Below are 16,284 nucleotides of genomic sequence, written 5' to 3'. Positions count from 1 at the left end.
GGAGGGGACTTGGGCCATGGGGTCTGATGTCCTCTTGAGAAGATATTGAGGTGATCACCTGAAGAGGAATCCTCTAACTCCAGGGTTATTTGAAAAACCGAAAGCAGGAGAATAATTTAGAAAATTATTTATTTTCAATAATATATTTATTTGTAACATTTTCTTTGTTCCCAATTTCTTATTAAAAAACAAAGAAATAAGAAAAACAATAACAAACAAATCAAGAAAACCCCCATTAGAACCTGAGAACGTAGAAGAAGCCTGTTTTTATCAGATAAACCTGATGAATACATAATAAAAAGGAGACTAGCACTAATGTATGCTCTCCAAGCTCATAAAGGCACTGCATATACCTCCAGACCTGTGGACGCAAGTTTAGTTACTGACACATTTCTACAATACAGACCACTGAAACTGTGACTGTTTTTTCTTAAGTGCACCCACATTTTAAAGTATTTCAAAAGGAAACTTTGTATTTACTACACTGTAAATGGAAAGCCAGGATCTCTGGCCTAAAATAAGATAACCAAAAAAATAAATGCAATTAGTATGATTCTCAGCTGAGGCTGCTCTCCCTTTACCAAAAAGAGAGATGATGAAGTTTTAGAGAGATATTAGAGGCCTACTACCTCTGGACTTTCTGGGGTTAGCAGAAAGAGGTCAAGAAATTTGGAAAGGGGACAAATTTTTATTTTTTAAAACTGACTTAATATGATTTAATGTTTCATCTGTGTGTCATGTTAAATCATCTTATGTACCTCTCTAATGTTAAATGGGCCAAATTTGGGAATAACTGCTCTATATCTGTCAATTAACAAAGACGTATTGAGCAATAACTATGTGACAACTGTGTAGAAGAATCAGAGTTGGAAGATATGGTTGCTGCCTTCAAAGAGCTTCTTCTCTAGCTGGGAGTATATGGCATGCGCATGTGAGAAGACTCGCGAGCTCACAACACAGCATGAACATGATAGTAGTGCATGTGCTCCTAGCAGAGTGTCTGGCACCAGCACAAAAGCAGGCACATGGAAGGCATAGCAGTACATTTGTAGAAAACTGAACGAGAGCACATGACTTGGCCCTACTGCAGAACTGCATTTATTGATTAGTCCTTTGGTATTCATTCATCCCCAGATAGAGAGAATCGGATGAAAAATAGCCCTAGGACAATTATCATACTGTCCATTGTAAGGATTTGGCTAGGGACATTATTCATCATATGCACACAGTGCTTTTTGTAAGAATCCACCAGACAAGTTCTTATCTGGTTTTAGTGCTGAGAATAACTGTGTATCTCATGGACATTCTGAAATGTGTAACTGATGAGGTTTTCTTTCTGTACTTGGCTGCTAGGAATCTTCGAGTATAATGTGCAGCCTGTTTTAGGCTCTCTTTCTGTTTCTCTTTACTTTTTACTACATTTTGATTTACATGATCTTATTGTGTTATCTTCACCCTTATATAATACTTTAATTCTTGGAAAAGTGCAGGGTATGAATAAATCAAATAAAAGAAAATACCAAGTGAATAATAAAAACAGTAATTGTAAGAGAAGAAAACTGAGAAATTTGTAAGGTAATAGTTTTCCATCCATGCTATTTAAACTGAATAAAGAAGCTTTTAGTCTTAATTCTGAAAGGATTTGTGTTTAGGTATGAAATTTGGAAGTTGATGTAACTTGCAATACCAGCTATTTCTCTACCTACTATCTGTGTGACTTAGAGCAAGTTTACTTCTGTGAGCTTTAATTCTCTCATCTGTAAAATGTAGATGAAAATGCCAACTTCGTAGGTTGTTCTAAAGATTAACTGAGGAATATACAAGAGCTTGGCAAAGCACAGCGCAGTGTTGGCACATAATCAGAACTCAGTAATGAATTGATGCTACTATGACTACGCTAACTTGTTACTTGCTCTCTTAATATGCCCCTCAAGTCTTTGAAATACACACAAATTTAAGATCAGCTTAGGGCATGCATCTAGTTAAATGGTGATTTAATTAGGTAGAGTCAAAGCAGATTTTTAAGAGGAAAGATACTTGTGTTTATAGATGTTGGTTGAAACCCAAATGGGAGTTTACCTTAATCTCACAAGTGAATAAAGTAAGTGCTGAGTTCAATGAATGAATACTAATCTACAAAACTATGCTGCAGTCTTTTCACCAGGCAGTTTAATTGTTTAAATAAAAGTAAAAAGATCTTTCTGAAAAATATTTTGCCTGTAGGTGATCCTTGATGAACTCCCAGAGGATTTTAAGGCTGCTTTACATGAGTATAACTTGAAAGTGATGGAGGACTTTGCCTCCTTCCTACTGATTGCTTCCAAGTTGGTGAACATGAGAAATGAATATCGACTTCCTTTGTCAAGAATCAGTAAGCAAAATTTAGTTCCATTTTGGAAGAATTTAAAAAATAAATAACCTTGCCTAAGAAAGTCTCTGGGTATTGGATGCTTCAAAGCTGGTAGAAGGAGCTCATTACAGAACAACTGTATTAACCTGGATAATTAACCCCCAGAGAACAAATTAGCCCATTACAGAGTGTGGCAATACCTTCTATTTTCCAAAGAAAGAAACTTTATGATTACCAAACGTTAACTGGACAACGGAAGAGAAAAATGAAAGTCAGTCATGAACCATTTTGATTGAAGGTTGCTATATATTAAGGCTGGAAAATCAGATCAGAAAATGGGGCAGATGAAGGAGAAAATAGACACTATTTCTGCCACTTCTTTTTTTCCTGAGAAATAAGGTAGCTTAGTGGTTATAAACATAAGCTCTGGAAACAGAGTACAGGGTCCAAATCCTTGCTCTTCTAGTTATTAGTCAGTCATTTAACCTTTTATGTTTCAATTTTGTTATCTGTAAAATGAAAGGGAATAATATTACTTAACTTATAGGATCATTGGAAGATTAAGTAAATGTATTAATGTTTGCAAAGTTCTGAAAACAGTGCATGGCACATAGTAAACACTATATGAGTCTGTTCTATCCAATATAGTAGCCACCAGCGTCATGTCACTATTTAAATTTAAATTGATTAAAAGTAAAAAAAATTAAAAATTTAATTGTTCGGTCACACTGGCCACATTTTAGTGCTCAAAAGCCACATGTGGCAAGTGGCTTCCACTTTGGACCTAGCAGAGATAGAGCATTTTCATCATTGTAGAAAGTTCTGTTAGAGAGTGCAGATATCGCTGTTTGCTTCTATTATTATTTTTCTTTTTTAGAAATTTTAGATCAGAAACCTTCTGGGGGAGAATAAATGGAGAGAAGATGATAGAGTAAGGGTAAAGACTTAATTTATGGAGGTAATAGCCTGATTCCCTTATAATTCTAATATATTCTTTTTTTTGTGTGTGAGGAGACTAGCCCTGAGCTAACATCTGATGCCAATCCTCCCCTTTTTTCTTGAGGAAGACTGGCCCTGAGCTAACATACGTGGCCATCTTCCTCTACTTTATATGGGACGCCGCCACAGCATGGCCTAACAAGCGGTGTGTCGGTGGGCACTCGGGATCCGAACCTGCGAACCCCGGGCTGCCGCAGCGGAGCGCGCTCACTCAACCGCTTGCGCCACCGGGCTGGCCCCCTAATGTATTCTTAACTGGAGTAAAGTAAAAGGGTGAGCCTTGTAGCTCTCCAGGACTTACTGATGTAAGGCACAGGATGAATAGAATCAGAGAATAATGGTGGAGCAACAAAAGCATCACAGAGAAAACACCATGTGAGTGTGAATGTCTCACCTCCATCATAAAAAGGAGCCACACCTGCATGTGACCTGGTGCCTTACAAGTCCAATGAGACTGTACCTAGGATGTGGATGGAAAATATGTTTCATCTCATATGCCAGCTCCAAATCCACTGGTAGTCGCTGTCTGAACATTGTGTCTAGGAGGATTCTGAGGTTATGTCTGAATTGAGTAGGAAAAGGTAACAGGTAATAAAAAGAGTAATGACAATAAGTTAATAGCCAACACTGATTGAATGAATACTCTGTGCCAAGCTGAATTAATCACTTTATCGCCATATCTCAGCCAGTCTTCACTATGATGTCTGCCATGGGCAGATGAAAGTCAACCACTGTGGCGTGACTTAGAGTAAGTTTAATAGGGTTAATATTTTGATTTTTAGGACCTAAAGTGACCCAATCCAATATGACCAGAATTCACAGGTAAAGAATCTGAAGACTCTCAACTTGTGTCTCATTTAATGAACTGCAAGGAAGGAAGAGGAGCCATTTCACCATTCGTTTGTCTCTCGGGAAACACAGATGGTGATTTGCTTCGACCAGAGACTCTCAACGGTGTAAGTGGAGAATGCATGTTAGGGACAAAACATATTTAAGAGAGAATGGAGTTACACTGCTGTGCAGCCTCGATAGGACCTCAAACCCCAAACATTGAACATGTCCAGTCATACCAACAGCAATGTCTGAGAGAATGATGCCCTGGAGGCCAGGATGATTAATTCTCTAAGGAGTTGGCCTGAGGGACCCTGCTCCTTTGTGGGAAATTTCTGGACACCCTCTATTCTCTCATTTTTGAAGACTCCAGGTTTGATGTGGGAAGAGCGAGAGGAATTAGCTCACATTTTCCCAAAATTGATTATAGACCTTATAGTGCTGTCACTACAACAGGCCCCATGGGTCCTCTGAAGACAAAGCACTAGAACCTCTGGGAGGTTCTGGACAAAGTGTTAGAGTGTTGGAAGAGTTTAGGGTGAATCTGAACTATGAGAAGTAAATTCAGCTTTGATAATATTTAATAATATAGATTGACATTTGTGCCTTAACTCCATTTGATCCCTAGGTCAGAATGTCCCATCTCATGTAAAGTAGTGCTTTTCAAGTATTTTTGCTTATGTAATATCTAATAGAATTTTTTAAAGTTATGAATCCTCTTGCACAGTTTGGGTTGATATCTAAAATTTTTTTTAACTGAAGTTTATAGTTGCCAATGTTCTCATTTCCGGTTCATTATAAGTATGGACATTTTTAAATAGAACTATTATATCACTTTGCAATTTATCCAATAGAATATGAATATCAAGGCTGACACCCATAGCAATAAATTACAAAAAAACCCCACATGATTAAATAACTTCTTTAAAGTTACAAATTATACATCATTTATTTTTCTCCTTGAACTTCTGTTTTCATCCCCCTTTGCCCACAGTTTAAGTTTACACATCCACTAGCAGTGTTTGCAGATTACCCCTGATTCCCTTGCGCTTTAGTTGCATAATGTGCCCAGAGCCACGGGGCCTTAGTTTTCTGTTTGTTTTGCTATTCTTCCTCTTCTCCTCCTCCTCTCTCCAGTCTTTCTCTTTTTCCTTTTCTTTGGTAAATGGAGACCCAAGGAAGCTTTGTGCTGTTCAGTTGCATTCTGACCTGTGGGCACACAGAGACACTTTCCTTCCAAGGTCATTCCGTGCACCAGTTAAGATTATAATGAAAATTCTACCTTAAAATCAGCTTCAGTTTATTATTCCTTAGTGAATTTTGCTGATTCCTTAGTGAATTTTGCTAATGGTTGCACATTGAAATTGCCCTCAGTAAGCTGTGAGGGTTCCTATTTCCCTCCATGGGGCTTTCTCATTCCCTAGGCATGCTTAATGTGACACCCCTTTCCCTCACCATAATGGACCCCTATTTCCATTGACCCTTAGAGGAGTTTAACCTCTCTGTACCTCCTTCCACTCCACTTTCGCAGAATATACTTTGAGAAACTAAGATTGATGAAAGAAATCACAGACTGCAAACAATTATCCTTTAGATATAAATAGTGAATTAATAGGAAATGTATTTCTTTAGGTCATTCTGCGGACAGTTGGTATCAATGGCACTCAGGCTCCTGTGCTGTGGTCACAGAAATTAGATAACCGAGGAAGAAGAATGCCACTTAATGCTTATGCGCTTGATTTCTATAAACATGGTTCCTTGACGAGATTAGGCCGAGAGAACGGGTAGGTTTATGTGTCTATAAAATACATACATACATATATAACTACATCTTATTGTTATATATTTATATTATACATTTATTTAAGAATTTATATTCTAGTATATATTTTATATTCTATATATAAACATAAGTTTATATTATAGGTATTTTTAAAATAGCAATTTTAATACAAATTTTATTTAAGGGTTTAAAGTGCAAATTAATCTTTTGAAACATGCTAGATCTCTTTCTAGTAAACTAATCTCTAGTGATTAAAAACTCCAGTATTATTTTGGTTTTGGGTATACCACCAAAATCTTGGTTCTTGGGCTGACTCTGGTGAATATAACTCTGAAGTCAAAAAAATATGATAGAACTCAAAAAGATATTTTAATTTATTATTATATTGTGTTATCATTAAATGAGATTATTTTAAACTTGAGTAAGAAATAATATTCAGTGATTTCCTGGAGTAAACAAAGATCATTTTTTGTAAAATAAATTAATCCATGTTTCCTTGTTTTCCACAAATGTAACTTGGAGGGAAAACATTCTGGAACTTACATGTGAGGAAGTTAACTTAGCAATTGTCTATTAGAATATGACACTTTTCTAGTTCTTGGGCAGGGAAATCATTTTATAAAGCAATAAATAAGAATGAATACTTTGGATTCACATGGGGAGCAGAAATAATTTAGTCCTGGAATCCGGCAGGTAGAAATGGGGAGAGTCATGCTGTTAAACAGTGACTCAAGAATTCAATATGTGTTTTATATACAATTTTAAATAATTCTGATTGAAATTAGTTTTTAATGTTCTGCTATTCTTGAAAAACCTTGAGCTATGTCTCAGTTTTTCTTATATCTAATTCTTAGTTGTGAATAAAGTAGAAATGAAATTAGTAAGTAATAAAACTGTTTTGTTTTTATCTTAATCTCTAGTCCCCACTGACCCTTCTAAGCTTGATTTTTATATTTTGCCCACCCTGCAAGATGGTCACTTTGTGTTTATAATTTTTTGTGATTTTGACACCTGTGCCTCTGAACTTCATTATGATTAATACAACAGAATGATTCATCAGCTAGGAGAGTATTGACAGATAAACTGTTATGGACAGAGCCACTATTAAAGTGTGAGTTCAATCTTTTGTGTTTTTATACTTTTTAATTTATGAATTTTATTCTCTTTAGGATGACTGTGGGACAGATTTTAAAGCTTTTAAAAGATTTTGCACTCAACATTGAGACTATCAGGTATGTTCTATACCAGGTTTGATTTTCTCAATTATTTTATGATAATTAACAAGCGTTAATTAGCAAACGTTGAGCTCTTCCTTTATATTAAGTTCATAATACTAGTGAAGAGCACTCCAGAGGTACCATTGGGTCTCCTGGGTTCTAGGTAATCCAGCTGCCAAAAGACCCTGCAGGCCCTCTTCTCATGACCCTATTGCGCTGTTTTTTTGTATTAGGATTTGTCTTATATCCATTTGGAAGGAAGTTCCATCCAGACCAGAGCCTCAAAGGCACTTTCCCAATAGCCCATAGATCCCCAGGCCTAATTACATTCAGTTTCTACAAACGCTGAGCATTTCCTCTGAATCAGATAAACAGAACAGTAAGAGGGTCACACCTTGAGGGCTCCATTAGGTCTCTAGTTTATATCCACTTCAAAACACTAGGTCTTTCTCATACTCAGTGCTTTTCCCAGACCCACTTGACTCTGGCATCTCCTACTGACTTCGCATGTCCACCTGTTCAGTTGCCCTATAGGTAACCAAGTAATGAACTGTATGTGGACACTCCCACCCCTGCGCTCCATTGGTCATCTAGTTTTTGTCGAGTTCTATCTTCCCTAAACCTCCAGTCCTTACACACTTTGTTCTTGATCAGGTGTATATGGTCTCTCACTTAAAGTAAATTCAACTTTTTGGGGGAACCTTTATTTTGGGGTCCTTGCTAGTGAGGATATGTTTGTGTTTTTCTTTGATCTGAGCTGAGTCAGGCCCTTTGGGAAACTCTCTCCAGAGAGTGGGAGTCTTAGGATGGCCCTGCTTTGCCCACCTAGGGTATTTCTACTTGGTAGACTCTTAAGTGGCTCATAGTTTACAAAGCTACAACCTCTTTGAGCAGCCTGAGAAGCTCCAGAGACTGTAAACATATCTCAAAAGTTGGAACAGGGAGAATACCTGATTCAGTCATCCATTTATCAACAAAGAAATTATTAAGGTATGGCCACGTTAGAGGTATTCTTCCAGGCACTTTGGTGTCGTGGGAGAAACTATCTTTTAGACAATCATATGTGGTAAGTGCTATGATTGAGTTACACGTGAATTATTATGTTAACACAAATAACTTTATGACTAATACTACTAGAATCAGAGAAAGCATTATAGAAGAAGTAATTTTCCAATCAAGTCTTAAAGAATAGTGAGAATGCGTTAAACAAATTTAAAATGTGGTGGTAGGAGAGAATTTCAAGCAAAGGGAATAGTATGTCCAAAGGTACAGAGATGTTAAAAGATCCCGATGCATCAGGCACAGCCTGAAGCTTATGATGGTGGAGTGTGGAATATGGGGGTTGTGATAGGGATGGGGGAAGATGCTGAATGGTGAGTGATGAGTCTTTAAAGGGAATTTGGCTTTACATGGTGAAGGGTCTTAACTGTCACATCGTGGAGTTTGGATTTAAACTTGTATGTAGTGGTGAGATAGGGGAAGTTTCTGAGTGAGTGTGACATAGATCCATGTTTTAGAGATGTTATTCTGGCAGAGGTATGTGGGTCGAATGAAGAGATGAAGAAACTGAAGGCAGAGAGCTAGGTAGGATGCTGTAGCCATACTCCAGGGGAGAGATAATGAAGGTTTGAATTAAGGCAGTAGCAGTAGGGATGGATGGCAGGGATTAGAAAAATAGTTGAGGGGTGAAATTCATGCAATGGGGCAAGAGATATTGATCATAACTGGGGTTTTTAATCTGGTTGACAATTTTTTTGTGTGTGTGTGAGGCGATCAGCTCTGTGCTAACGTCTGCCAATCCTCCTCTCTTTTTTTTTTTTTGCTGAGGAAAACTGGCCTTGGGTTAACATCCCTGCCCATCTTCCTCCACTTTATATGGGACGCCGCCACAGTATGACTTGCCAAGCAGTGCGTCGGTGCGTGCCCGGGATCCGAACCGGCGAACCCCGGGCCGCTGCAGCGGAGCGCACACACTTAACTGCTTGCACCACCGGGCTGGCCCCATGGTTGACAATATTAATGAAAGTAGGGAATATGGGATGGTTTGGCAACTGAAAATTAGGAGTTGGAATTTAAAATTATTGCATGTGGTGTCTGTAAGACATTCAGGGGGAAATGACTAGCAGTCAGATAGCATTATAGATCTGTAACTCAGGAGGAATGTCAGACTCGGAGATAAAGGTATGGTCATTCCTAGTGTTCAGTTACTGAGAACTAATAAAAAACTGAAACTCTCCTCTGGCGTAAATAAGGTGGTGTATGATAACGAAAAGGAGGACAAATGTCAAACCACAATTGCTTTCAATGCTTGAATAACATCTCAGGTAGCTGAGAGAGCCATTTCTCTCTCTCTCCATTCTTGTTCACCCCAGGTTCCTAGTCCTAAGATATATGGGTAGGGACATAAATTTCTTTTATTTGATTTGTGACTGTAAGTTTAAAAAATAATGGTCATAGTACTCAGAAATGCAGATGATGGCTCCAAGGATATGTGTGTAGAGAAGAAAAGGAGTTAAATAACTGCTGCTAAGGTCTAGGGACATGGAATTCTGTAGTCTTTCCAACTTAGCAAGTTTAGAGGTAGATAGAGAGGAACTGCATGAAGGGGCATCTTTTAATATTTTCTCAAGATATATGATGTATTTTGTAAAGATTTTACAAGGTTAATGTAGCTCTCATTATTATTCCATAGATTTTCTCTGCATTTTTCCATTTGGTGGATTTTGGAGTAATTAATTCTGCCAGCCTTCTTACAATATTGAATGTTACCAAAATGTAGGCTTATTATTATTATTTTTTCTCTTGTACAGTGATTCCTTGAGTGAACTATGTGAAGATGAGCATGACAATGTGGTCTTAGCATTTAAACAACTGAGTCAACTCTTCCACGAAAAACTTCGGCAAGTCTAAACTGAAATGTGTCCAAATCATTTGGAATAATTACATGGAAATTTCAAGTCCAATTTTGTGATTTTCATCCCTTTCCTAGAAAGATATATTTGAGCCTATACGATGAAATGGAAAGAGGATTCATCATGGAGTCATACAGAATTGAATTCAAATATTAGCTCTGCTATTGTCTAGTTGAATGATGTTTGATAAGTCATTTAATATAACTAAGCCTTAGTTTCCTTTTTGGCAAAATGAGAAAAAAAAAATGCATACCTCTAGTTGTTTTGAGGATTAAATGAGATAATGTATGAAAAGTGTTTGTGTTAGAATGGTAACAATAGTGGTAGTGTTATATTTTTTGTAGTTAAAGTTAATGCATAGCAGAATTTTAGTTCACAATGTCAAGTTTTGAGTATGTCCCTAACCTCTAGGAAATTTTTTCATTAATGATCCATAAATCACAAAAGACCCAAATCAATTCTGAACAACAATTTACTTATGTAAGAAGACTTTTGAGATTACAAGAAAGCCACTGCTATGGACTGAATATTTGTGACCCCCAAAATGTATAGGTTGAAATCCTAACCCCCACTATGATGGTATAAGGAAGTGAGGTCTTTGGTGGGTATTTAGGTCATTAGAGTGGAGCCCTCATGAACGGGATTAGTGTCCTTATAAGAAGAGACACAAGAGCTTGCTCTCCTCTCTCCACTCTCTGCCACGTGAGGCTATGACAAGAAGACAGCCATCTGTAAACCAGGAAGTGGGCCCTCACCAGAAACTAACCAGCCAGCACTTCTCACTGATCTCGGACTTCCTGGCCTTCAGAACTGTGAGAAATAAATATTTGGGGGCCGGCCCAGTGGCATAGTGGTTAAGTTCGTGGGTTCCGCTTTGGCGGCCTGGGGTTCACTGGTTCAGATCCTGGGCACCAACCTACTCACCGCTCATCAAGCCATGCTGAGGTGGTGTCCCACATAGAAGAGCTACAACTCTACAACTGTGATACACAACTATGTACTGGGGCTTTGGGGAGAAAAAAGAAAAAGAGGAAGATTGGCAACAGATGTTAGCACAGGGCCAATCTTCCTCAAAAATAAAAAAAAAGAAAATAAATATTTGTTAAGTTACCCAGTCTATGGTATTCTCTTATAGCAACCTGAACTAAAACCACCACTTAACATAGTTATAAACTACTTTCCTATTGAAAGCAGGACATGTCGATTCAACTGTTTTTCCAATAGTAATGATAGATTTTGTTTGAGTCCCTACACTTTCTTATTTCTTCTTCCCAAATGATCAGAAGTACACTTTTTTACTTCCTGGATTAAGGATTTTATATGTGACTGAGAGAAATTTTTACCCTGTGAAGCAAAACAAATGTAGAATTCAGAGTATTTCCCCCTCAGTGTCATAATTAAAAAACACCCCCCCATAACAACCACAATGAAAATAGATGAACATTTAAATACTGTTAAGGCTGTAATAAATGACTATAGTACTCTAAAGGAGAAAATAGTATCTCCAATGAGCCTAATCAGCAGCTTATTTGTAAATTAGGAAATATGATTCTTAAAGCTATTAAAACAGTTTTGAAACAGTTTCAACTAGCAAACTTGAATTTTTTATGTAAATGAGGTCTTGGGTATAAGTTCTGTGATGCTTTAAGAAAATAATTAGCTGATAAGTTGGTGTTATTGCACTTGTGTATAATAAGTGAGTGGACACCCATAAAGAAATAAAGAATGTTTAATTTATTTACTTTGAGCTTCTTCTGTTAAATTTGTATGCATGTACGCATTAGGTATTTGGCTTTCATTATTCTCTATGTCTACCTTAGCCTCAGGTCACAGACTGCACAATCTGTTTGAGACCCAGACCTTGAACACAGAACATTTCTTTCTCAGGGTGAAAGACATAACCTCTGCTATCATCAAGAATGTCTTACCAAGACACCATCTGTGGTGTGAGATTACTTACAAATATATTACATAGGCTTAAAAAAACACCAGTGTTTGACTTTGTCTAAAAATGGGAAGACCTCTATTCCTCAGAACTAAGCCAGAATTGGTTTATATTAGGCATGTGTCAAAATCAAGTATAACTATTTTCTTTGGGCCAATTCTGAATTTTTTCTTTTAAAATAAACACATAGTAACAAATGTGGTAGATATTAATCCAACTATATCAATAATCACTTTAAACATTAATGGTCTACATACAGCAATTAAAAGACAGAGATTGTCAGAGTGGATCAAAAAACAAGAACCAACTCTGTGTTGTCTACAGTAGATCTATTTTAAATATAAAAACACATAGTGATTAAAAGTAAATGGCTAGTATATTTAGTTTCCTGTTCTACATGTAAGGAGCTTGGGGGTTGCCACTCCATCCTAACAAAAAGGAAGCAGCTGAACAAACTGAAAGATTGCCAGCTCTTCATGGGTCTCCAATAAAAGTGAGGTCACAGGGCAAACTGCTGCCCCGAAAATTGGACAGACAGACAAGCAGATACAAAGTATCACAACAAACCCAACTGGAGCAGAAGCCTCAGTGGGAAACAATGCTAGGGTAAGAAAATCTGCATTGAGACTGACAAATTGCTGGAGGCTAGGCATGGACAAGTTTGAGAGTTAAAAACTCCAGGGGGACCCAGTCACAGGGGAGGTCCCTCATTCTTTTGTAAGTTTTATGTCCAGGAGCTTGACCAGGGTCTCCCAGTAAATATTAGAGAAAAATATCCTTATGTTTCTGGCAGGAGGAGGGGAAAAGAATCGCTTGGAAATATGCCAGAACATTCTGTTTTTCTTAACAAGGTCTGCCCTCAGGAGATATTAGTTACCCGTAGCCTAACTTACTGGGATTTTATCAGAGCCTAACTGACCTGGGGGAAAGGAATACCCAACTCCAGCCCACTCTAGCCATCCTGTCTCACCTAAGAGAGGAGGAAAAAAATAGAGAAAGGGGCTGGCCCCATGGCTTGGTGGTTAAGTGCTCGTGCTCCACTACTGGCGGCCCGGGTTCGGATCCCAGGCGCGCACCGACGCACTGCTTCTCCGGCCATGCTGAGGCCTCGTCCCACATACAGCAACTAGAAGGATGTGCAACTATGACGTATAACTATCTACTGGGGTTTTGGGGAGAAAAAGGAGGAGGATTAGCCATAGATGTTAGCTCAGAGCCGGTCTTCCTCAGCAAAAAGGGGAGCATTAGCATGGATGTTACCTCAGGGCTGATCTTCCTCACACACACACACAAAATAGAGAAAGACTTGTGAAGATCACAGTCCACTGGCATAGGCTTTCTGAGAGACTGAGACCTAATCATAGGACTACAGAATGCTTCTCCTCCCCCAACACCTTACTACTACATTACTAAAGCCTCATTTATAGCAGTTCCTTTTACCTGATACATTGCATCCAGCTGCGAAGAAAAATTATATGGCATACTAAAAGGCAGAAAAAAAAAAAAAGCAATTTGAAGAAACAGCAAGCAAGAGAACCAGAAATGGTGGGGATGTTGGAATTATCAAACGGAAATTTAAAACAAGTATGATTAATATGCTAAGGGCTCTAATAGATAAAGTAGACAGCATGCAAGAACAAATGGGCAATGTAAGCAGAGAGATGACAATCCTAAGAAGGAACCAATAAGAAATGTTAGAGATCAAAAACACTGTAACAGAAATAAAGAATGCCTTTGATAGGTTTATTAGTAGACTGGACACAGCTGAGGAAAAAATCTCTGAGTTTGAGGATATATAAATAGATACCTCCAAAATGGAAAAGCAAAGAGAACAAAGACTGAAAAAAGCAGGACAGAGTATCAAAGAACTGTGGAACAACTACAAAAGGTGTAACATGCACATAATGAGAATACCAGAAGGAAAAGCAAGAGAAGAAAGAACAAAAGAAATATTTGAAAAAATAATGAATGAGAATTTCCCCACATTAATGTCAGACACCAAACCACAATCCAGGAAGCTCAGAGAACAAGAGCAAGCAGGATAAATGCCAAAAAAATTACACCTAAGCGTATTATTTTCAAACAACAGGAAATCAAAGATAAAGAGACAATCCTGAAAGAAGCCAGAGGAAAAAACACCTTGCCTGTAGAAGAACAAAGACAAGAATTATATCTGACTTCTTCTCAGAAACTATGCAAGCAAGAAGAGAGTGGAGTGAAATATTTAAATTGTTGACAGTAAAAACCTACCTATGTAAAATTCTGTCCTCTGTAAAATAATCCTTCAAATGTGATGGAGAAATAAAGACTTCCTCAGACAAGCAAAAATTGAGGGAATTTGTTGCCAGTGACCTGCCTTGCAAGAAATATTAAAAAAAGTTCTTTAGAGAGAAGGAAAATATAGATTAGAAACCCAGATCTACATGGGAAAGGAATAGCTTTGAAGAAGGAATAAGTGAAGGTAAAACAAAAACTTTAATTTTTCTTATTCTTCATTGATCTACAGGTAATAGTTTGTTCAAAATAATAATAGTAATAATGTATTTAATTATGTAGGCCTATATATGTAAGCACATATATAAGTGTATGCTTATATACTTATGTATGCTTATATATGAGTGAAATGAATGACAGCAGTGATACAAGGGACAGAAGGGACAAGTGAGGATTATTTTGTTATTGTAAAGTATTAAAACTACTTGTAAAGCAGCCAAGTGTTATTTGAAAGTGGGCTTGGAATAGTTGTAAATGTTTATTGCAAACTCTAGGGCAACCACTAGAAGAAGAAAAAAGAGAAGTATAACTGACATGCTAAAAAAAGAGAAAAAATAGAATTATATAAAATACTCGATTACAACCACAAAAGGCAGAAAAAGAGTGAAAGACAAAAATAGGAACAAAGAACAAGGCAACAAATAGAAAAGAGTAATAAATATGGTAGATATTAATCTAACTATATGAATAATCACTTTGAACATTAATGGTCTAAATATATCAATAAAAGACAGAGATTGTCAGAGTGGATCAAAATAATACCCACCTGTATGTTGTCTACAGGAAAATCACTTTAAATATAAAGACACATATATATTAAAAGTAAAGAGATGGAGATAGATATACCATGCTAACACTAATCAAAACAAAGCAGAATAGCTATGTTAATTTCAGATAAAGCAAACTTCAAAGCAAGGAAAGTCATCAGGGATAGAGAAGGGCATTACATAATGGTAAAGGGGCAATTTTTCTAAAGAGACATAGCAATCCTTAACATGTGTGTGTTAACAACAGATCATCAAAACACATGAGGCAGAAGCTGATAGAACTTCAAGGAGAAATAAATGAATCCACTATTATAGTTGCAGACTTCAACACCCCTCTATCAGAAATGGACAGATCCAGCAGGCAGAAAATCGGTAAGGACATGAATGAACTCAGTAACACCATCAATCAACTCGACAAAATGACATCTATAGACTGCTTCATCCAACAACAACTGAATATCCATTCTTCTCAAGCTTACATGGAGCATTCATCAAAATATACCAAATTCTGGGTTATAAAACATACCCTAACAAATTTAAAAGATTAGAAATAATACAATTTCTGCTCTCAGACTACAATGAAATTAAACTAGAAATCACTAACAGAAAAATAGCTGGAAAAATCCCCAAATATGTGTAGATTATACAATACACTTCTAAGGAATACATGGGTCAAAAAAGAAATCGCAAGAGAAATTTTAAAATATTGTGAACTAAATGAAAATGAAAACACAGTTCATCAAAATTTTTGAGATGCAGCAAATTATTGCTAAAGGGAATTATATAGCATTGAATGCATGTATGAGAAAAGAAAGACCCAAAATCAATTTTCTAAGCTTTCACCTTAAGAAACTGTAAAAAACATGAGCAAATAATATCCAAAGAAAGTAGCAGAAAAGAAATAATAAAAATTAGAGCAGAAATCAATGAAATTGAAAACAAGAAATTAATACAGAAAATCAATGAATCCAAAAGCTGATTCTTTGAAAAGATCAATGAAATTGATAAGCCTCTAACCAGACTAAGTAAGTAAAAAAGAGAGAGGACAAATTACTAATATCAGAAATGAAAGAAGGGCCATCACTACACATCCTATGAACATTAAAAAGATAATAAAGGATGCTATGAACAACTCTGAGCCTATAAATCTGATAACCTAGAAGAAATGGACCAATCCCTTGAAAAACACAATCTCCCAAAATGCAC

The 16,284-nt window shown here is 37.0% G+C and overlaps 1 protein-coding gene across 1 annotated transcript in view; it reads left to right on the top strand.

The window, feature by feature from the left end:
- The window catches only part of LOC131411457 (probable ATP-dependent RNA helicase DDX60-like), an 83,786-nt gene extending 71,955 nt beyond the window's left edge, over positions 1–11,831 (top strand). The window contains exons 34-38 of the mRNA XM_058550322.1: positions 2,224–2,371; positions 4,163–4,305; positions 5,813–5,964; positions 7,133–7,195; positions 9,991–11,831. Of these exons, the coding sequence (XP_058406305.1) occupies positions 2,224–2,371; positions 4,163–4,305; positions 5,813–5,964; positions 7,133–7,195; positions 9,991–10,090 (606 nt within the window). The 3' untranslated portion in view covers positions 10,091–11,831. The remainder of the gene's footprint in view (positions 1–2,223; positions 2,372–4,162; positions 4,306–5,812; positions 5,965–7,132; positions 7,196–9,990) is intronic.
- Positions 11,832–16,284: the final 4,453 nt, after the last annotated feature.

The sequence above is a fragment of the Diceros bicornis genome, chromosome 11 (genome assembly GCF_020826845.1).
Source record: "Diceros bicornis minor isolate mBicDic1 chromosome 11, mDicBic1.mat.cur, whole genome shotgun sequence".
NCBI lineage: Eukaryota > Metazoa > Chordata > Mammalia > Perissodactyla > Rhinocerotidae > Diceros > Diceros bicornis.
The sequence above is the reverse complement of the archived record's forward strand: the minus strand, read 5'-3'. Positions and strand labels throughout refer to the sequence as shown.